This window comes from Microcaecilia unicolor, chromosome 2, assembly GCF_901765095.1.
Source record: "Microcaecilia unicolor chromosome 2, aMicUni1.1, whole genome shotgun sequence".
Taxonomy (NCBI): Eukaryota; Metazoa; Chordata; class Amphibia; order Gymnophiona; family Siphonopidae; genus Microcaecilia; species Microcaecilia unicolor.
In genome coordinates this window covers 533,619,722-533,643,667 of record NC_044032.1, presented here as the reverse complement: position 1 = coordinate 533,643,667, position 23,946 = coordinate 533,619,722, and the positions used below count along the sequence as shown (strand labels likewise).

General features: G+C 45.0%; 1 protein-coding gene across 2 annotated transcripts in view; it reads left to right on the top strand.

Moving 5' to 3' along the window:
• Positions 1–23,946, top strand: part of ARAP2 (ArfGAP with RhoGAP domain, ankyrin repeat and PH domain 2) — a 508,912-nt gene that overhangs the window by 202,928 nt on the left and 282,038 nt on the right. For both annotated transcript variants that reach the window (XM_030191273.1, XM_030191272.1), the window contains exons 13-14: positions 4,615–4,789; positions 13,747–13,878. In XM_030191273.1, the coding sequence (XP_030047133.1) occupies positions 4,615–4,789; positions 13,747–13,878 (307 nt within the window). The remainder of the gene's footprint in view (positions 1–4,614; positions 4,790–13,746; positions 13,879–23,946) is intronic.

The following is a 23,946-nucleotide window of genomic DNA, read 5'->3' as shown; positions in this document are numbered from 1 at the left end:
GAGAGTTTTTGCTTATTTTGTGGAACTGAACTTTGCTAAAGACTGAAGTGCATTTGACTGAATGCTGAACTGAACTTTGCTGAAAGGCTGGGTGAAACCAGTTTGAAAATAGAACTGAACTTTGTGGAGTGCTGAGTGGAACTTGGCAAAAGTTAAACCTGAAGCAATAAGAGAAAGCAGAACTTTGCTACCAAAAGAAGGGGCAGTGAGGGTAATTGGAACAGTTCCCTAAAATTGAGAGGGTTTTTGTTTATTATTATTATTTATGGCATTTATATCCCACATTATTCCCGCCCATGGACAGGCTCAATGTGGCGTACAATAGTCTATTAAACAACATTAATACAAAATACAGGAATTAGCGTCAGAGAAGGGAAAGAGGAACAACAGGAGGGAGAGAGGGGAAGGTGACAATTTGTCGATGTGGCTGCCGTGGCTCAGAGGGACGTAACACCAGGAGGGCCCACAGCATATGCTCTACCGAAAAGGAAGGTCTTGAGCCGCTTCTTAAAGGTCGGGTGATCTGGGGTGAATTTGACCACTTGGGGCAGTCCGTTCCAGGATTGAGTGCTAAGATAAGAAAAAGAGGAAGCATAGACAGTCTTATATTTGAGGCCACTGAGAGCTGGATAGTGGAGATTGAGATACGTGCAAGCTGACTTGCGGGAGTTCCTGGGCGGCAAGTTAATGAGTTATTTTGTTTACGAGTGAAGTTGGTATTAAATCTTTTTCTGTTCTGAACTGAGTCCAGCTTCAAGAGTTACTGCAGAAGCGTGGAGGCGGAGGTCTGGAATACTGGACACATTCACCAAGAAAGGGAAGCAGTATCACAATGTGCAAAACTAACCATATTCTGTAAAATGATGTGCGTAAATTCCAAGACGCATAGCTGAAAAGGGAGGTGGAATGGGAAGGCTGTGGGTATTTCTTATATCTATGCACATTATAGAATACACCCAGTCCACATCTAATTTAGTTTTATTTGGTGTAACTGCCTGCAACTAAATTTAGTCATGTGGGTGGCCGCTCCGTGTACTCTACGAACTGCACTGAAATTTAAGCATATTCCTATATTTAGGCATACTTTATCAAATATGCCTAGGCATATTTTTTGTGCCAGTTTTTTAGGCCTAATAGCCAGAATCTTCCCTAAATGTATTGAGGGCCAGTGATCCATTAAATTCTGTATTGTAGGGAGATTGAAGGTGCACCATTGTACCATAAGAGCAAAATTGGGTTCCAGAGTAATTGGAGAAGACATGTTATTGTTCATGTGTTGCCTAAGATTATTGATTTTATTTTGCCAGGCTAGGGCTAGAACATCGAGAGAGGTGAAAAATTGAGACAGAGTTGGAGAGGGTAGATAAGAAAGGGAATAGCATTCAAAATTTGAAATAATTTTTGTGATTTATTGTTAGCAAACTTGTTGGCCCTTGAATAATAATCTCTTTTGGTATTGTGAATTGCTGAGCGATACTCAGCTTATTTAGCTTTAAAACAGTGGTGTGAAGAGGAGCGATATTTGCACCACCTCCTATCTTCACCATGCACTTGATTTTGAGAAGATGGAGGCCTGTAAGGTACTGGGGGCAAAGTTCTGCGGGGAAGACATGGACTGTTTCAGTGGAATGATTGTATCCAAGATGATAACAAATACAGATTGGAATTGAGGTTCAGCATACATTGTGAGAAAGTGTGTGCATGTTTGGAGGTGTGGCAGGTTTGTTTCTTTATTTATAAATCATCTTGATGACCCAGGCACCAATGTTACCCAAAGCAGTTTAGAAAACATCACGTGCAATCCACGGTACTTACCCATGTCGACTACTGTAACAGTATTTTTCTAGGCTGCAAGGCCCATATCCTGAAAAAACTACAGACTGCCCAAAATACTGCAGCAAGACTCATCTTTGGCAAATCACATTTTGAATGCGCAACCCCTCTTTGTGCAAAACTTCACTGGCTTCCTATCAAAGAGCGAATCAACTTCAAGGTCCACACATTAATCCACAAGATTATCCACGGTGAATCTCCAAGCTATATGCTCAATTTGATTGACCTTCCAACCAGAAATATGTCTGAATCTTTGCGAAATTACCTCAACCTGCATTACCCCAACTGCAAAGGCCTCAAGTACAAAACCTACTATGGATCCAACTTCTCCTTCCTAGGCAGCCAACTCTGGAATGCCCTCCCCAGACCTATCCGATCAATCTGTCACCATCTACCCTTCCGGAAAGCACTAAAAACCTATTTATTCAAGCAAGCTTTCCCAAATGACCCAAACTAATCTGATGAACCCATCTACTGTACACCCATGTGACAAAGACATTGACCCAAACTATATCTCCTAACCTACTCCCTTATCCATTACCTAACTCTCCCTACTTTTCGCCTCTACTCTATCTTTCTGATATATTTAACCTTACTTTCTCTTACAATATTCTATATTCCCTATTGCTATGTAAGCCGCATTGAGCCTGCTTTGAGTGGGAAAGTGCGGGATACAAGTGTAATAATAATAATAAAACATATCTTAATAACTTGAAATAAGGCATAACATAACACAACAAAAACAAACACACAATACATCACAATTAAGAAAAACAAGAATACAAATGGTGCTAGTTATAACCTCTGCAGGGCCAGACCTACCACTAGGCACACTAGGTGGCCACATAGAGCTACAGATGTCAGGAGGGGGGAGAGCTGTGGCATGGCAGGAAGAATATACTTTCTCCCTTCCTCTGCTGCCACAGTCACCCCAAATATCAGCATTGGTCATTCTGAAATGCATGCATAAACTCTGGTTATTAGGAAAAGAATGTTAAATAAAACTGAAAATACTATAATGCCTCAGTATTGCTCCATGGTGTGACCTCACCATGAATATTGCATTCAGTTCTGGTCACCACATCTGAAAAAAAGATATTGCGGAATTAGAAAAGTTCAAACAAGAGTGACCAAAATGATAAAGGGGATGGAACTCCTATAATTAGAGTAAAGACTAAAGAGGTTAGGGCTCTTCATCTTGGAAAAGAGATGGCTGAGGAGAGGTCTACAATATCCTGAGTGGTGTAGAACGAGAAGTGAATCAATTTTTTACTCTTTCAAAAAGGACAAAGACTAGGGGACACTCAATGAAGTTACATGGAAATACTTTTAAAACAAATAGGAGGAAATATTTGTTTTACTCAACGAATAATTAAGCTCTGGAACTCTTTACTGGAGAATTTAATAACAATAGTTAGTATATCTGGGTTTAAAAAAGGTTTAGACATATTCCTGGAGGAAAAGTCCATAGTCTGCTATTGAGACAGAGATGGGGAAGCCACTGCTTGCATGGAATGTTGCTACTTATTTGGTTTTCTGCCAGGTACTTGTGGCCTCGATTTGCCACTGTTGGAAACAGGATACTGGTCTAGATGGACCATTGATCTGACCCAGTATGGCTATTCTTATGTTCTTATTTAAGGGCACGCTAGGGCCATTTCATACTGCAGCTTAGTGAAAAGACCCCTATATTAGCCAATAAAGTGTAAACTCCAAGGGGCCATTTGCAATCAGATAATAAGCGGTGAATCTCATGACCAGTTAATTGGTTTAAAATGTTCCAGTTGAAGGGAAGACCTAGATGATGATAATAATAATAATAGTAAGAAGAATTAAAATTGTGTAAAAATAATAGTACACCTGGGGCCTCTTTTACCAAACCGCCTTATCAATTCCTGGCATGGCAGTGCCGACAAAGCCCATTCACTTTGAATGGGCTTCGTTGGCATTTGCCATGCGGGAATCACTAATGCAGTATGGTAAAAGATGCTCATGGTTTGAAGCTCCAGTGAATCAATTGTAAATGTATTTGCTCTTTTTAGATGGTTTTATCTTGATTTGAAATCTTAACTATAGTTACAGGTAATCATCTGATGGTAGAGGCTGTAATCACAAGAACATTCACTTGGGGGCCCTTTTATCAAAGTGCGCTAAAAAGTGGCCTTAGCATGTCCTTATGCAGATCATTCCCATGATCTAAGTCATTTTTACTGCATGGGTAAAATGGCCGATTTTTTTCCATTTCCACCTTTAATGGCCACGTACTAAATTTCCCATTACCATATGAGCACCTACCCCCACTATTTTGTAGGCAGTAAGGGCTCATGCGCTAATCACATACTAATCAGTTAGCATGTGGTAATGTAGCTGCACTAACCAATTAGCTCAGAACACCTTCCAAACCCGCCCCCTAAAATTTTATTTTTAGCGCATGGGTAGCAGGTGCCGTTCCCAAATGTACCACGCCTGAGTGCACCTCATGGTAAGGCATTTTTAGCTACAGTAGGTCCACAATAGTGCTTACCGAAGCTTGGTAAAACGGCCCTTTAATCAAAATTTAGAGTGTCATTTCTTAATTCTCTTGTATAGTGCATGGTCACACCTAGCGGGTGGGGATTTAGCAGTGTTTTTATTTATTTTCTTTCAAGAAGATTAGCAAATGTTAAAGCTAGTTGAGGAGAAGAACATCAATTCTTATTATTTCCATATTCAAAAATGTATATAGTATAGAAGTGCAGTAAAGGAATTCTTGAAAAGCACTACATTTCTTTCCATAAACAGGCCTTATGTGCAGCGGTCATTAAAGAGGATGTATTGGAAACTATGACACTGTTATTTAGTGGAGCTGAAGTCATGTGTGCAACTGGGGATCCAGTCCACAGCACACCTTACTTACTAGCGAAGAAGGCTAGACAATGCCTGCAGATGGAATTCCTATTTCATAATAAATTTTCAGGTAATGTAGATACTGATGTAATTACTAAGCTATGATAAAATTCACAGCTTTAGTGCAGTGCCATTTACTGCACAAACAATTAAGCTGTGATTCCTCTGTAGTACAGGATCACATGTAAATATGACAATTGTGTTGCTACTACCAAGGACATTAATGTTCCTGCCTGTTTGAATGCAAAGATAGGTGGCCTGAAATCAGGTCTACTATATTCTAGAGGCGACGGTGGTAGATCCAAATAACCCCCAAAGTTCCCTTCTGTGCACCCCCATTCCCTAAAAGTCCCTTTTAAAGAATTACCCATATCCCAGCATTCCATCCTCAGCATCCGCAACCCTGAAAAAAAGCAGTTCTGATTTAAATGATTTAGTATTTAACTACTTTCTATACAAGCGTGTTAGCTTGGATTGTAACTTTAAAAATTATAAATAAACATTAAAAAAAGCAGTTCTGATGAACTCCCCCCCCCCCCCCCCCCACTTCTCCAATCCCCCTAGCATTAAGGGTCTCCTTCATGGCTAGTGGGTTATCTTCAGTTGTTTTTACCCCATCAGTGCCCAGGTTCAAAATGGCAGACAGGCACCCCTAGCAGTACTACCACGTCAAGCTGCCAAGTAAACGAACACTCACTTATTTGGCAGATAGACTCCTAGAAGTTTCCATATCATCAAGCTGATCAATCCATAGACTGGTGGGTTGTGTCCATCTACCAGCAGGTGGAGATAGAGAGCAATCCTTTTGCCTCCCTATATGTGGTCATGTGCTGCCGGAAACTCCTCAGTATGTTCTCTATCTCAGCAGGTGGTGGTCACACACAGCAGCAGCTCTGGCTAGGCCTCCAAGCCTAATTTTTAGGTTTTGTTGAGTGCCTGGGGTTGAGGGCTCTTCTTGAGCAAGTGCAAACCTGGTGGCGCCAGATCCCTCCTTTTCTCCCCCCTCCCACTGGCTCCGTTAAAAAAAAAAAAAAAAAATTTTGAACGTCCTTAAAGGCGTTTATTTCGACGTTTATTTAAACGTTTATTGCAGCTACTCACTGGGACACCAGGTCGTTACAGCTCGGAGCGGAAAGCAGGTAATTTTTACCTTTTTATAGCGGGCAGGGGGTTCCCCGATTGATCTCCACGTGGCATATGGCGTCGGAGGGCGAGGGCGCAAGAGTCGCTCCCCGGATCGCTTAGGCGCTTCTAGAGGGGATGCGGGGGTCTTAAAGTCTGATTCGCCCTTGTTGGGTGACAGTTTCGTGACCGATGAGTGTCCCGGTCCTTCCTCCGGCGTGGCGGTTTTTCCCGCCATAAACGCCCATCCCCCGCTGCTCGCCTCCGCCATCTTGGCCGGCCACGCGGCTCGGACGGCTTCTTCGTGGGCCGCCCTTGAGGGAGACATTAATGCCATGGACGCCCTTAATTTGGGCGACGGCACCAAAGCGGCTAAAGTTAAGCGCCGTTTTTCCCGCGCGGCTCCTTCGCGGAGTGTCGCGCCGGACGCCATTTTGGATGCGCAGCATGTCTCTCCCCCGCTCTTGCGAGCGCCGGTTGAGGGTGCGTCTAGGGCTGTAGCCCAGGCTGCGGAAGTGCACAGTCTGGGGGGTTTCTCCCCCGAGTTTGTTTTGCTGCTGCATCAGGCCTTCCTTATGCAAAACGCTGCCCCTGCTCCCTCGTTTGGTAAAGAGGTTGAGGTCCCCGGAGGTAAATGCCCTCGGGTTGATTCCCAGGCCTTGGAGGACCTTGTCTCCTTCGATGTAGATGAGGGCAGCGTATCTGAGTTCTCCCAACGGTCCTTTGCGGATTCCTTGGAGGAGACGGATCCCCGCTCGGTTATAGCGGATGACCCCTCTGCAGCGCGGCTTTTTAGCTCAGAGGATTTGCCCAACCTGTTAGTGCAGGCCATGGGCATTTTGAAGATTTCCTCTCCGGAGGACGTCTCTCCCTCAGCCCCTGTTGGCTCTGCCATTATGCTGGGGACGAAACGCCCGCCTAGAACCTTCCACGTGCATGATGCCATGCACACCTTAATTTCGGCTCAATGGGATGTCCCGGAAGCGAGCCTCAAAGTGGCTAGGGCTATGTCCCGCCTCTATCCTTTGCCTGAAAGTGAACGTGAGGCCTATCTGTGGCCTACCGTGGATTCTTTAATCACTGCGGTGACTAAGAAAACGGCTTTGCCGGTGGAAGGTGGCACGGCCCTAAAGGACGCCCCAGACAGAAGATTGGAGGCGGCCTTAAGGTCGTCCTTTGAGGCGACTGCTTTAAGTTTGCAGGCCTCGGTTTGCGGTTCCTATGTGGCCAGGGCGTGCCTGACTATGGTGCAGCGGGCTTCCCCCTCGGATCATTCCTTGAGGGCTGATTGGCCGGCCCTGGAATCGGGCTTAGCCTATTTGGCAGACTTGCTGTATGATGTCTTGAGAGCCTCAGTTAAAGGCATGGCTCAGACAGTCTCTGCGCGGCGGTGGCTTTGGCTGAAACATTGGTCTGCTGACCACGCCTCTAAATCCCGCCTGGCTAGATTGCCTTTTAAAGGCAAGCTGCTCTTTGGGGTCGAGCTGGACAAAATCGTGACCGATCTCGGCACGTCTAAGGGCAAGAAGTTACCAGAGGTCAGGGCTCGGGCTAGTACTCGTTCCGGTACCTCCAGAGGACGGTTTCAGGAAGCCCGTCGGTACCGCCCGGGCAGGTCGGGCTCCTCTGCCCCCTCTTCCTTTAAGAGGACTTTCTCCCCCAAGCAGCATTCCTTTCGCAGAGACCGCCGTCCCGGAGGTGCTCCCTCCGGTCCTCACCCAGGGTCTCGTACCCAATGACGGGGCCTTGGTCCACGCCCCAGTGCAGATTGGAGGACGGCTGTCCTCGTTTCTGGGCGAGTGGACCACAATAACTTCAAACGCTTGGGTGCTGGAAGTCATCAGAGACGGCTACAAGCTAGAGTTCTGCCGACCCTTAAGAGACGGGTTTGTACTCTCTCCCTGCAAGTCTCCGGTCAAAGCTGTGGCAGTGCAGCAGACCTTGGACAACCTGATCCGCCTGGGTGCGGTCGTTCCGGTGCCAGAAAATCAGATTGGCAAGGGACGTTACTCCATTTACTTTGTGGTACCAAAGAAAGGAGGTTCTGTCCGGCCTATCCTCGACCTCAAAGGGGTCAATCGGGCCTTGAAAGTGCGGCACTTTCGCATGGAGACTCTCCGCTCTGTTATAGCGGCAGTGAAGGCAGGAGAGTTCTTGGCTTCCTTGGACATCAAGGAAGCGTACCTGCATATTCCCATCTGGCCTCCTCATCAACGCTTCCTGCGTTTTGCAGTCCTGGGACGACACTTCCAGTTCAGAGCCCTCCCTTTCGGGTTGGCTACTGCTCCGCGGACCTTTTCCAAAGTAATGGTGGTCATCGCGGCCTTCCTGCGAAAGGAAGGAGTACAAGTCCATCCTTATCTGGACGACTGGTTGATCCGAGCCCCCTCTTATGCAGAGTGCGGCAAAGCTGTGAACCGGGTGGTTGCTCTTTTGAGCTCCCTGAGGTGGATCATCAACTGGGAGAAGAGCCAGCTGCGCCCGACTCAGTCCCTGGAGTATCTGGGAGTTCGATTCGACACCCAAGTGGGCAGAGTGTTCCTGCCAGACAATCGGATTGTCAAACTTCAGGCTCAGGTGGACCAGTTCCGAGTAGCCTCTCCTCTTCGGGCTTGGGACTATGTGCAGCTGTTGGGTTCTAAGACGGCCACGATGGAAGTAGTGCCCTGGGCCAGGGCTCATATGAGACCACTACAACACTCTCTGTTGCAGCGCTGGACTCCGATGTCGGAGGATTATGCTGTGCGCCTTCCCTTGGGCCCAGCAGTGCGCAAGGCGCTGAGCTGGTGGCTGCAGACAGACAAGTTGTCTGCAGGAATGCCTCTGGTGACCCCAGAGTGGATTGTCGTCACGACGGATGCCTCTTTGACGGGCTGGGGAGCCCACTGCTTGGGAAGGACAGCGCAGGGGCTCTGGTCTCCTGCAGAGGCAAAGTGGTCTATCAACCTCCTGGAACTCAGAGCCATTCGGTTGGCGCTTTTGGAGTTCATCCCGGTACTGGCGTTGAAGCCAGTATGGGTCCTGTCGGACAATGCCACTGCTGTGGCCTATGTCAACCGCCAGGGAGGTACCAAGAGCGCCCCTCTAGCCAAGGAGGCCATGAATCTATGCCAGTGGGCGGAAGCGAACCTGGAACAGCTGTCAGCGGCCCACATTGCCGGAGTCATGAATGTCAAGGCGGACTTTCTCAGTCGCCATACCTTGGAGCCCGGAGAGTGGCAGCTAACTGCTCAGGCGTTCTGGTACATCACGAAGCGCTGGGGCCAGCCGAGCCTAGATCTGATGGCGTCATCGGCCAATTGCCAAGTGCCGCGCTTTTTCAGCAGAGGACGGGACCCTCGATCCCTGGGAGTAGATGCTCTTCTCCAACAGTGGCTGACACAAGAGCTTCTCTATGTGTTCCCGCCCTGGCCCATGTTGGGCAGGGTGCTAGACCGGGTGGCAAAGCATCCAGGCCAGATAATCCTGGTGGGTCTGGACTGACCCAGACGTCCCTGGTATGCGGACTTGATCAGGCTCTCAGTCGACGATCCTCTGCGACTGCCTGTGGAGCAGGGCCTGTTACATCAGGGTCCCGTGGTGATGGAGGATCCCTCCCCCTTTTGCCTGGCTATTGAGCGGCAGCGTCTGAGAAAGAAGGGCTTCCCAGACAAGGTCATCGCCACTATGCTGAGAGCGAGGAAGCGCTCTACTTCTACTGCTTACGCCAGGGTTTGGCGTACCTTTGCAGCGTGGTGTGAAGCAGGCTCACTTTCTCCCTTCACTGCTCCAATTTCTTCAGTGTTGGCGTTCCTGCAAGAAGGTCTGGAGAAAGGCCTGTCGCTCAGTTCCCTTAAAGTCCAGGTAGCGGCTCTGACTTGCTTCAGGGGCCGCCTGAAGGGTGTTTCCCTGGCTTCACAGCCAGATGTGGTGCGCTTTCTCAAGGGAGTTAATCACCTGCGCCCTCCTCTGCACTCTGTGGTGCCTGCATGGATTCTCAATCTGGTGCTAAGAGCATTGCAGAAGCCGCCTTTTGAACCCTTGTCGGGGGCATCTCTGAAAGACCTGACGTTGAAAGCAGTCTTTTTGGTGGCTATCACTTCAGCCAGAAGAGTTTCCGAGCTCCAGGCGCTCTCATGTCGAGAGCCTTTTCTGCAGTTCACTGAGGCAGGAGTGACTATTCGCACAGTGCCTTCCTTCCTGCCCAAGATTGTTTCTCGCTTCCATGTGAATCAGCAGCTCTGTCTCCCTTCCTTTCGTAGGGAGGACTACCCAGAGGAATACTTTGCTCTCAAATGTCTGGATGTGAGACGAGTCATCATCAGATACTTGGAAGTGACCAATGATTTCCAGAAATCGGATCATCTGTTTGTCCTGTTTGCAGGTCCTCGTAGGGGTCTGCAGGCTGCTAAGCCTACAGTGGCAAGATGGGTCAAGGAAGCCATTGCAGCGGCTTATGTGGCCGCGGGGAAGGTGCCGCCTATCCAGCTGAAGGCTCACTCCACAAGAGCTCAGGCGGCCTCGATGGCAGAGGTCGGTTCCGTCTCCTTGGAAGAGATATGCAAGGCGGCAACTTGGGCTTCGGCCCATACATTCTCCAAGCATTACCGCTTGACTGTGGCTGCTCGGGCGGAGGCCCGGTTTGGAGCTTCAGTGTTGTGGTCAGGGATTTCTATGTCCCGCCCTGGGTGAGTACTGCTTCGGTACATCCCACCAGTCTATGGATTGATCAGCTTGATGATATGGAAGGTAAAATTATGTATCATACCTGATAATTTTCTTTCCATTAATCATAGCTGATCAATCCATAGTCCCTCCCAGATATCTGTACTGTTTATATTCTGGTTGCATTTCAGATTCAAGTTTAGTCTTCAGTTCCTGTTCAGGAAGACTTCGTGTTCAAGTTATTTTTTCACTTGGATTCTTCAAGAGTTGAGACGAGTTTGTGTTACAGTGAGCTGCTGCATTCCTCTCCCCTCCGTTTTACGGGGCTGGATTGAGATTTAAATTCTGCCGGCACTCCCTCCCGCTTCGTGCGGCTGTAGGGCAGCTTTGTACCGCTCCCGCTTCGGCGGTGTTAGGGTCAGTCAGCTCCTCTCGCGGTTGCGGTTGCAGGATAAGCCAGATCCCCCCGCATCGGCGGGTGTGGTGTCCCTCCCCCGCTCCGCGGGGATGAGCTGGACGGATTCCCCTCCCCCACTTGTGTGGGGATGAGCTGGGTTAATTCCCCTCCCCCGTTTCGGCGGTGGTGAGCTGGGCAGAGTGTCCCTTTGTGGGTGTAATTCTCTAAGTGCTGAGTCCTGCGGATGGAGCTTTGATATCGACATACTGAGGAGTTTCCGGCAGCACATGACCACATATAGGGAGGCAAAAGGATTGCTCTCTATCTCCACCTGCTGGTAGATGGACACAACCCACCAGTCTATGGATTGATCAGCTATGATTAATGGAAAGAAAATTATCAGGTATGATACATAATTTTACCTTTAACATGAACAACACAAAATTGGGCAATTTAACATGTGTCATATGCCAAAACTCTTGCGTTATTTCTTTAATATACATTAGTAAATATGGCTCATAATCTGCCATAGTTAATCTTTTTAAATTGCAAATTGAGACATTTACACAGAGTTATCACACCTTAAAACTGTTGCAACCAATATGTGCTGTAACAAGTGCAGCAATAATCACAGAGTAATGATAATAAACACAAGACAACATTAAACTATGAACATGATTTCTTGATCTTAGCTTTTTTTATTCTCTTTCTCCACATTTAAGAGTCAACTGTGAGGTATATGGTTAAGGCATAATAGGGGTCCTTTTACTAAGGTGCGCTGAAAAATAACCTGCGGTAGTGTAGATGTGTGTTTTGGGCGCATGCAGAATCATTTTTCAGCGCACCTGGAAAAAATTCCTTTTTAAAAGTTTTGCTGAAAATAGATGTGCATCAAAATGAAAATTGTCGCTCGTCCTTTTGGGTCTGAGACCTTACCACCAGCCATTGATCTAGAAGTAATGTCTCGTGCGGTAACCGGGCAGTAATCAACTATGCGCATCAAATGCCACTTTGCGCTTGCCCAATAAGTGTGTCTGAAAATAATTAATTATTTTTGGGATGCGTGCCAAAAATGAAATTACCGCAAGAGCCATGCGGTAGCAGGGCGGTAACTCCATTTTGGTGCACGTTGGGTGCGCGTAGATGCTTATTCAACTTAGTAAAAGGGCCCCATAATGATATCTTTGGAGCCATGTTCATTTTCATTCATAAACTTTCTAGTATGAATTGCTGCTTGAACAATCCTTCTTGGAAGATAGGCACATTCCAGCCTGCTTAAGTGAAATGGAAGACTGAATACATTTCTAAATGATAAGTCATTGGTTCACTCCTGTTTATTATATTTATAGCCATAAGATAAGGATGCAATATTAGAAGCACCTAAATATGCAAATTGTAACATTTCTATATCTAAATCACATACAGATTCAAACAGCGACTACTGAAAGCCACTGTTTGCATATGTTCATTTCCTGGGATGTGCTAACCCCCTCCTGAGGCTCCCTCCCAAATTACTGCCCCCACCCCCGAACCTGAAGTCCCTCATCCTGAATGTTCACTCTTCACGAGAGGACTCCCCATAAATCATGAAACCCCTACTTGCTAGGCCCCCATCCTCCAAAATGGCCCCAGGCCTATCTTTAAAAAATACCTGTTTCCTAGTTAGTTCAGGCCCGGAGTGTTGGGGGGGGTGCTATTGGGAGGGTGAAAGGGGGCCTAGCAGGTGGTAGTTTCAAGACTTGGATGTCTTTTGATGAGGGAGGACTTCAGTTTGGGGGCATTACTCGGGAGGAAGCCACAGAAGGAGGATTGTGCTTGGGTTGGCGGGGGGGGGGGGGGGGGGTGGAGGGTTGAGGAGCACCTCATAGCTCATATGTGCAACCTTTGTAAGATACAGCCCAGAAGCTTTGGGCCGCTGCTTTGCAGCCTGATATTCCTGATATTCTTGGAATGGAGCCATAATGTTGCGTGCAAGGTTGCTCATAAGCAGCTTTATATGTACACCATGGGAGTCAGTGACCTGTGGCACTGAGGTAGCACAAGTTGATGGTGTGGTAAAAGCCTGACTTTTACTCGTACCTTGATCATTTTTCCCCTGAGTGTTCAAACCATACAGTTTGTTTTAGCCATGGTTGTTTTGTTTTAGTTCCTTCCCTTGCTAGCCAGTGGTTAGTAAGTGGTCAGAAGCCAGTCCTGATGGGAAAGTATCCATTGCAACTAGAATCTAACTCATTGCTTTTCTCTATACTTCAAATGGGATTTGCAGCTTTATAGAAACAAAAGATAGGGCTACTGATGTTCTGAAGATGATTTTCAAAGCCATTTACGCACATAAAATAATGATTTATGACTAGAAATGGATTGTTATAAAATTGGCCAGGCACTAAGCAGGTAAACATGTGCGGTTAAAGCCATACTCTGCATACTTGTGTCTGTGGTGAGCAGATGCATTCCCAGGGGCTGATTTGTGTGTATGTGCGGCGGAGGGGGGGGGGGGGGGGGTGTTGGACATAACACATACATACATTTTTTTTAATCCAAAAGTAAATTTGTGAGAAAATTATCTGCATACTGAATAGCAGTAATAACTGAGTATGGATATTTTTGCTAAGATAATATTCAAAAGGACAGAGTGTTCAGTTACAGAATTCCTTTCTTAATAGAAATAAAAGTATTACAGTATTTTTGTGACACACTGTAATGGTTAGAGTGCTGGTGTTAAGGGTGATTCAAGAAAAGAATAAAATGACAAGCATAGAAAATGAACATTTATTGCTTTGATTAAATGCATAGGCATGTTTCAGTACTAGACTGTAAATCTTCAACTCTTCAAATGATTTATATAATATCCTTTATTTTGATAGATTATCCAATGTGTGACCCCCAGTTTGAAAGTGAACTTCACCAGGATTCTTCAGATTCCACTTTTCTATGTGGATTTTTATATAATGCATCTTCTAACACGGCTAAGTTTTTCACAGAGAAGCTGAAAGAAGGTATTTATCTTTATGTACACTGTGAGAAAATGAAGGATGACAATTTTATTGGGATGGGGAAGCTTATTCCAATTATTCATTATATGGGAAATTACTGATGTTGAATGCAAGCAGCATTTCAATGGTCTTCTAAATGTTCATCTTTAAAATTGAGTATACCATCTAACACATTTTATTAGTAAGCATCACTGAATTCCAGGGGCAGTGACGTGAGAGGCGAAAGGAGTGGCTGCGGAGCCAATAGCCAATGCCTGATGGCTGCCTGCGGTGCCACACTTGCTTTTTTAAAACAGCTGTTTTTGGTTTTGTAGCGGCCGCTGCTGCTCAACAGGAGAAGCAGCAGTGGCCGGAAATGGGAGCTGGAGCCGCGTGTTTCGCGGGAAACTTGGCAGGTCTGTGGTGGGCGGGCCTGGAGGGAAAGAAGGGGATAGAGAGAGAGAGACACGGGATGGTAGAGGGGGATAGACGGATGGAAGGATGGGGAGAGAAAGAGGGAAAACAGGTGGAAGGATGGGGAGAGAAAGGGGGAGATGGATAAATGGATGCAGAGAGAAAGGGGAGAGACTGGAAGGATGTGGAGAGAGAAGGGACACTGAATAGAAAAGGGTAGAGAGAGAGAGAGAGACACTGGCTAGAAGGACGGGGAGAGAAACATTAGATGGAAGGATCAGGAGAGAGGGTAGATGGGTGGAAGGATGGGGAGAGAAAGAGGGAAGACGCTGGATGGAAGGGTATGGAAAAAAAAGGAGACACTGGATGGAAGGATGCTGAAAAAAAGAGGGGAGACATTGGGAGGGGGTCCTGAGACGAGAGAGGAGGAGGGGGTCCTGAGACCAGAGAGGGAGGGGGGACGTATCTCTGTCACACTCTCTCTCTCTCTCTCTCTCTCTCTCTCTCTCACAGTCAGTGTCTTTCTCTCTCTCACTCTCACACACTGTCTCTCACACACTCTATGTCTCACACTGTATCACATTCACTTTCTATGTGTCATACAGTCACTCTCAAACACTCTCTCGATCTCACAGAGAGTCTATGTATCGCACACATACTCGCACACTCTGAGGCATATTTTCAAAGCACTTTGGGAGGCTAAGTTCCATAGGTTTCTATGGAACTTTGGGAGGCTAAGTGCTTTGAAAATGAGCATATCTATCTGTCTCACACACACACTCTCACACACTCGCACCCACACTCACTCTCTGTCACATACACACACTCACACATTCACTCTCTCACATACAGTCACTCTCACACACACTCTCTCAAACATACACACTCCGAGGAAAACCTTGCTAGTGCCCGTTTCATTTGTGTCAGAAACAGGCCTTTTTTACTAGTATTCTATAATTGATTATGGAATATGCTTAGTCGGCACTGATTTCAGCACTGATTGTTTTAGGCGCCATAATATGGAATCTTCTCCTATGAGGGCAATTCTACAACTAGGCACCTCAGTTTAGGTGCCCTAAAGCCATGTGATAGGGACCTATTGCATAACTGCCTGGGACCCAGGTTCCATTATAGAAAACTAGCATAACCTGCTATCAGCACATCTAAAATTTACATGCCTGCAGTTACAGCAGCCTAAATACAGCAGGGTCTTAATGACTAAGTTACGTGCGAGTCATGATCTCCAAGGTGATCAGTAAGAAACTTTTATTGTCCAAATATAATGGTGGTGACAGTCTGAACCCAACACGGTTTTGGCACCCAAGCCTTCATCAGGGGATCTTATAAAGCCAGCAGTAAAACCATAAGGATATAAAAATGTCACAATGCCAAACAGAGAAACTTAGCACCAAAGGCTGCAGTAACAAGAACTAAAGATCATGTCTCTAATGTTCTTTAGTTCTTGTTACTGCAGCCTGTGACATTAACAGGGATGATCAGAAGCAAACTCCGGCTCTAGAGGCTGTTAGCACCATACTACCGCCCTATTATCAGAGCCCTCGAGCGCGTGAATTGGGTGATGGAAGCTTAGTCCAGTTTCTGTCCGTTGTTGTATTCTTGTATTGTTATTCGGTTTTCTGGCTGGTTAAGTTGGTTCAATGGGAAGGAACTTTCTGAAAAAGTAGGCCTTCAGATGTTTCCAGAAGGTTAGGTAATTGTCTTTGAGTTTTAGGTCTTTAAATAGTGTGCTCTAGAGCTTGGTGCAAAAATCGGAGATGTTGGAAGCGTATGTTGATTTGTATTTAAGGCCTTTGCAACTAGGGAAGTGGAGGGTTAGGTAAGATCTTGCTGATTTATTTGTATTCCAGATGGGTAGGTCTATTAGATTGGTCATGTAGCCCGGTGACTGGCCAAAAATTATTCTGTAGACCAGAGAACAGATCTTGAAGGATAAGCATGTCTTGATTGATAGCCAGTGTAATTTTTTGAAAAGCGGTTTAGCGCTTTCGAGCTGGGTTTTTCTGAAAATTAGTCTGGCTGATGTATTTTGTGCTGTTTGTAATTTCTTTAAGATTTGGTCTTTGCATCCTGCTTAGATTCCATTGCAATAGTCCACATGGGCCAGAACCATGGTTTGGATCATGTTGCGGAATACATCTCTTGGGATGTATTGTTTTATGTGTTTGAGTTTCCACATTGTGTGTTTAAGCAACAGTGTGTTTGTTAGTTTAGAGACACTGGGGCTCATTTTCAAAGCACATAGACTTATAAAGTTCCATAGGTTACTATAGATCTTTGTAAGTCTAAGTGCTTTGAAAATACGCCCTATCTCCTAGTAATCTTTTGTATACATTTAAAAATTTTATCTTAGTGTCACTGGGGCTTTTTACCAGGGGGACCCTGAATAGAGACTGAACAAATTTCAGTTTTGTTTTTGGTGCCAAAATCAGCACAAAATCTGCATACAGCCTTGTTTGGTTTTCAGCTGAAAATAGTGGTAGATTTTCTTCTATCCCATTCTCTCCTTCTCCTCCTCTTCCAAACATAAGAAGCCCCTCGACCCACCCGTATGCTGCTGGTGCCCCCTTCTCTTCCCCCAGCCTACCCATAGACCACCCTGGACCTACCTTACAATCCTGGTGGTCTAGTGGCAAGTTGGGGCAGGAGTAGTTCCCAGTTGCTTCTGCCCATTCTGTGTCTACAGTCAAGATTGCTGCCATAACTTCCAGTGGCAGCCTTGTGAGATTGCCATTGGAGGTTTCAACAGCCATTTTGAGATTATAGCCTGCATGGGCAAGAATAATCCCCAGTCGCTCCTGGTTGTGCCGGCTTCAATCTCAAAATGGCTGCCACGACCTCCAGTGGCAATCTCACAAGGCTGCTAGTGGAAGTCACAGCAGCCATTTTGATTGCAGGCATGGGATGAGAAAGAGTGATTGTGGATTGCTCTTGCCTCAGCTCACTCCTAGACCACCAGAGCAGTAAGGTATACCCATAGGTGGCCTATGAATGGGCCTCAGGGATGGGGGGAGACTGACTGTAGAGACCTACAGGGGAGGAGGGAGAATGGTTTCTTATGTTCAGGGAGGGAGGGAGAGAGGAAGAAAGTGGGAGCTGGAGCTCCTGTGATTCTGGGCGTGAATGCAGTGGTGGCGGAGGAGGGATGAAGGGAGAGAGTGATTGGGTGCTGTTCCTGGTCTGAGGGCTAGGTTGGGATGGGTCAGTATAAGATGCAGATTTGGTTTCAGCCAAAACCAAACAAAGCAGTTTGTTGCCCTCTAGCTCTGAATATCCTGGTAATCACCTTATTGCAGTTGCATCTATAGGGTCTATGTGGTCTCAGCACCAGAATCATTGACAACATCCTTTGGTCTCATGTGTGTATCTCGAGATGACATATCAAATGCCTTTCCTCTTTGTAGCCCCTTCTCCGTGAAACACACATCTAGTATATCTGAAAACAAAAACTTCTTAAAAAAAGTTTACAAAGGAATTAAATATAGGGATGGTCAGCCCCCCAATTTTTGTTTCTGATGTCATTTGCAGCATTGTTCATTTTCTTTTGTTTTAGTAAGTTTTCATTTTTATTTTGAGAGCAATGCCGTTAAGAGAGTGCCTTCTTCACAAAGAGTGCACACTTTTTCTTGATAGTGCATACCTGTGGTCTCTTTGGAAATAGTGCACAATATTATCAGCAAAGAAAAGAAATGGGATATATAATTGACATTTCCTATGTCGTTGCAAATTTCAGTTATAAACCAAAAAAATCCACTTCCTCTCTGGCAGTGTAATAAATACCAAATCATAACCAGGAGAATGTACCCAATTCAGTCATAAAGGAAGAACACCCTCAGAAACCTGAGCACCCATGTGGTAGTCTTACAAGACCACTAACAGATGAGGTATTGCACTTCATTCATTAGGTCGTTCATTTCTATTGTGGTACTTTTGTGCAATAATGTGCTTTCTTTTATATATGTGCTAAGTGTAGCTGTGCACCCCTTAAAATACCAATCAAATGCACTGTCAATAACCAACTCAGCCAGCCTAAATCTTTAATCAAAGCCAGAGTATAACAATAAAAATGGTAAGTATGTTCACTTATCTCATGAGCCCTGCGCTGGTAAACACCAAACACTAAGGGCTCTGATGTCTAGATTGCTTTTAAATTGTAAAGACAAGACTGGGGGTAAAGTCAAAGGAAGACAACCCTAACCCAAGTCCCTGAGGAAAGTTAATCTCAAACCTGCCGTGTCAGGCGTATTGTTTATTACTGGGGACATCAGTCTTTTCTTTACAATTTAAAGGGAAATATTTTTGTTGGTACTGGTTTTTTTTTTCTGATTGTTTCATAGAAACAAAGTAATCAAGTCAAACAAATTAGCAGTCTGTATCAGGATGCCCTCTTGTTTCATTAACAGCTGTTGTCATGATGCTAAGGGGGTTGTTTACTAAAGCTTAGCTTGACCTATCTGCAGCAGGGCCCATTTTATTCCTATGGGCCCTGCTGCAAACCTTTTTTAAACCCAAATACACCAACTATTGTTACCACATCCTCTGGCAATGAGTTCCAGAGTATAACTTTTTGTTAAGTGAAAAAATATTTCCTCCTATTTGTTTTAAACATTTTTCCATGTAACTTACTACTACTACTACTTCATTGATGGGGTCTTTTATAAAGGCACGGTAGCATTTTTAGCATGCGCTAAATGCTAGAAATGGCCATAGGAATATATGAACACCATGCTTACAATCTTCATCGATATATATATATATATACACATATACATACACTTCTTCAATGTTTCAATTAATTTTCTCCATTCTTATTCATATATAGTATCTTAGAATAATCTTAAAGTAATCAAGTACTTATCTTAGTTGCAATAGGATAAAAATGTATTTCTTATTTGCCTCCGTTTCTTCCAATTGAAGCACAAATAATTTGCTCTGTTCTTCAACATAGTGCTATGTTTTGCTGTTTTGATAGTCCAGAAAAATATTAAGTAATATATAATAGGAAATCTTTTTTGAGTTCTTACTTTGTTGTATAGTTGATTCTATATTTAAGATTTCTTTGACCACACATTGCTTTTCAATCATAGGAATATACGGGCATCTCTAGTATTTAGCGCACGCTTATTTTTAGCACACACTAAAAATGGTAGTGTGCCTTTGTAAAAGGACCCCAAAGTGTCCACTAGCTCTGTACTTTTTAAAAGAGAAAAATCTATTCACTTTTACCCATTCTATACCACTCAGGATTTTGTAGACCTCTACCATATCAACCCTCAGCCACCTCTTTTCCAAGCTGAAGAATCGTAATTTCTTTAACCTTTCCTCATATGAGAGGAGTTCTATCCACTTTATCATCTTGGTCACTCTTCTTTGAACCTTTTCTATTTCCGGTATATCTTTTTTGAGATATAGCAACCAGAAATGGATGCAATACTCAAGCAGGACTGAGTCAGGCACACAAGTGGGTGACATCATCGTATGTCATAAAGACAAAATATTTCTCCCAGAGTTCAGAACTTAGTGTAAAGCTCTGAGCATGCAGAACCCTGCTATTATTAAACAGTCCCCTCGAAACTCAATTTTGTTTTTTATGCTCTGATCAAGGGAGATGTGATCCTGTTTTGCCTACTGAGCATCAGGTGGGTTACTTTAAATACATTTTTTTTTAGTTTGTAAAGGTGGGGGGCCAGGGCCAAAACCAGTTCGTGCAGAATGGCAACTGGCACAATAGTTCCCCTCACTTAGCATTCTTCTTTCAACCAGTAAGACAGTCTAGGCCGGAAATTATTCAGAACTTGAACTTGGATTCTTGAGGCAAAAACATGGGCCATTGCGTAGTAGTAACTATATACTCGCTGATACAGAGAAAAGTAATTTCCAATACGTAAGTTTTTTAAATAGGTTTCCTTATGGACCATTTTCTGGATGGAGGTTCCAGATAAAGTTGTCCTTTTATTAAGTTGCCGGTAAAAAGTGGCCTAAAAACGCTCTTGTGCAGGTTTTTCCTGCATGCTAAGACCATTTTTACTGCAGCCATAGAAAGGGCATTCCTGCTACTGGACAGACTCCTTAAGGTTTCATCTCTCCTATATACAGGTTGTGACAGAAGTCACAACCAGAGCTACTTACAAATTTTCGATCATATGACTACTGAAGTGGTTTGGATTGGTCCGCAAAGTTCTTTTAAATGCATGTTTAGGATATGAATAATAAATAATGTTTTTGATATGGGACAATAGCTTTCATTGATTAATAGAGTTAGTATTCTTTTTCATTGTGGATATCTTAAAAACCCAATCCTAGGTATCCCTAGGACTGGATTGAGAAGCCCTGTGATAATGGATACTTTGAAGTACCAGGTAGTGAGCCCGCTTAGACTCCTATCTTACCCAAGAAATCTGGCTGAAGTCCGATTGGCTCTTCCACATCAATAACCTAGGGCCCCTTTTACCAAGCCGCGGCAAAAGGGGGCTGGCGATGGCATTGGCGCATGTTTTAAACGCGCACTGAGGTCCCCTTTTACCGCATCTGGTAAAAGGGAAGTCTTGCTTTCCTAAAGGAAATGGCCAGGCGGCAAGTAAAGCATTTGCCACATGACCATTTGGGGGTGGGGAACTTTACCGCCACCCATTGAGGTGGCAGTAAGGGCTCCCGCGTTAACCCAGCAGTAACCAGGCAGCACACGGCACTGCCCGATTACTGCTGGGTACACTCCGGCACTATAAAAGTAAATACATTTTTGTAGTGCTAGAAATGACTGTTTGCTAGGGGTGGGAAGTACTGCCGGGCTGTTGCGGTAGCCTGACAGTACTTCCTATATAGTGAGCGGTAAGCCCACATTGGGCTTACTGCCGCTTAATGAAAGGAGCCCCTAGAGATATGAAGCACATTTTATAACTTCTTCAAAGCCATTCAGTCTTAGTGCAAACAGAAACCAAATGGCCATATATTATGTCAACAAGTAGGTAGGGAGAGGATACTGCACTGTTTATGGAAGATTGTATTAATAGCTTAGAAAACTTAAAGTGAACAAAGTTATATAACCTAATGAGATACATCCCAGGATGCTAAAGGAGCTTAGAGAATTATTGGCAGGTCTGTAATGGATGTATTTAATAGATCATTGGAAATGGGGGATGTTCTGCAGGATTAGAGAAAAGTCAGCCCAGCTAACTTCTTTTATTTCTGATAAAAAGGTAGGGATGAAAGAGGGTTGTGAGGTCCTTGTTGCCGTGTTCTATTACAGATGAAGAAAACCAGGTTTAATTTTGGCCATATTTTAAGCAGCTTGGGTCATTTTGCTTTTTCTTAGTGTAGCATATGCTTAAAAATTGTCCTGAGGCAATGGACTTGGGCCGTTCAATTATATGTGGACTTCAGTTTGACAGATGTATAATTTCCTTTTTGATTTAGATTTTTTGATTTAGCCTTCATTTGTTGGAGCTTTCTGTATAAATTTATTTTACTTGGTTTGTTGAACTGAGAGGTATAGGAGTGTCAGACCTGTGAGTTCTTGTACCAAGTATAGCGCTGCCGAGCCCGGTATTCAGACCAGGTTCTGCTTGGTGGCCGGACAACCCCGGGTTTCACCTACACTGACCACCATTCCCCAGAGGTTGAGCCCCTAGGTGTGGGCGGCCTGCAGGGCTTACGAGATGGAGCAGGAAGCGGGGTAATGAACATGACGGCCAGACAGGCAGCAGACGAGAGTGATCCAGGTACAGGCAGAGTCAGTAGGCATACAGCAGGTCAAGAGAGTAATCCAAGTACAGGCAGAGTCAGTAGGCAGGCAGCAGACACGAGAGTAATCCAGGTACAGGCAAGGTCAAGAGGCAGGCAGTAGACACAAGAGTTATCCAGGTACAAGCAGAGTCAGTAGGCAGGCAGCAGACACGAGAGTAATCCAGGTACAGGCAAAGTCAGTAGGCAGGCAGCAGACACGAGTAATCCAGGTACAGGCAGAGTCAGTAGGCAGGCAGCAGACACAAGAGTAATCCAGGTACAGGCCGAGTTGGTAGGCAGAGGCAGCAGACACGAGAATAATCCAGGTACAGGCAGAGTCAGTAGGCAGGCAGCAGACACGAGAGTAATCCAGGTATAGGCAGAGTCAGTAACGAAGAACAAAGTAGAGGAGAAGCACACTACTGAGCAAGTAACACCTACCAAAGTAGAAGCCGAAACAAGAAGTTTAGGGAGAGCTCAGCTGATAAAGTGCTGGCGTCTGACATCAGCAGGGAGAAGGGGCACAGCCATAGGACAAGAGCAGGGGAAGGAGGAACCGGAAGACCAATAGGAGAGAAGCAAGGGAAGCCAGGCAGAGGAAGAGCAGACCCAGGTGGGTGGAAGCAAAGCAATCAAGGAGCCTGGAAGCCAGGCAGAGAGAGTGCTGAGCCAGGTGCATGGAAGCAAAGCAATCAAGGAACTTGCAGCCAGAGAAGAACCACACACACATGGCTCAGGGCTGTGCCAGTCAAGTGTGCGTGTCAACAGGACCCTGCGCAGCCCAAGGATGCCGCTTGCGTTGAGGTAGGGGACATGACAATGAGCCAACTCTGTGGGTGCTTGAGCACCCCCATTATTGAGAAAATTTCTTGTATATGTCCAGGGAGGGGTTATTTTCCATTGGGCTTAGCAGAACCAATAATTTTGAAAAGTTGGCTCCTATGGATAAGTAACAGTGTTATAGTTTCACTGAAGATGGCTGTATATTTTAAAGGATTTTGTGTTGGACTTATTCACTACACATTTTTATGGATACTCAGTTGATATTGACCATACTGAATATATTATTGGGAGACCAATGATGTATATTGACATTAAAAATAGCGCAGATAGAGAGTTAAATTAATCTATTACTCACCTAATAATTTAGGCTGATTTGAGGCAGTTAATAGCTGCACAAATTTTACACTGATGATCTTTCTTTTATTTTAAGTACAAGTAGTAATATATTGAAAATGTGTTCAGTGTGGTGGTGCTTTAATCCAAAAAGTGTCTTGCATATAATACAAGACACTTTTTGGATTTCAAGGGTAATCTATATATTCAGCATAAATAATAATAAAAAAAAACTAAAAAAGAAAATGTAAGGCAGAAAAAATATTTTTCTATTCTCTTTATTATATGTGTGCAAATTCAAAGTAATTAAGCAGTGCATGCAATTATAGAGATCAGATGTCTGAAAGCAAACCCACAGCAAAACAAGTTGAAATATAGAAAAAAGGAGGCCAGAAATCTCTTAGGGACCCTTTTACTAAACTGTGTTACAAAAAGGGGCATAATCGAAGGGAAACGTCTATCTCCATGGGCGTTTATCTCCGAGAACGGGTCCGTGAAGGGGCGGACCGAACTGTATTTTCGCAAAAAATAGACGTCCATGTTTTATTCGACAATTTGTGAGGTGGGCGTTTTTGTTTTTCAGCGATAACGGAAAATGAAAGCGCCCAGCTCAAAAACGAATAACTCCAAGACATTTATTTGTGGGAGGGGCCAGGATTCGTAGTACACTGGTCCCCCTCACATGCCAGGACACCAACTGGGCACCCTAGGGGGCACTTCTACCAGGGGCGTATCTGTAATGGGGCCAACGGGTGCCTGGCCCCCGTACATTTGGCCCTGGCCCCCGCTACCGCCGCCAACCCCCCGTGCCGCTAATGGAAG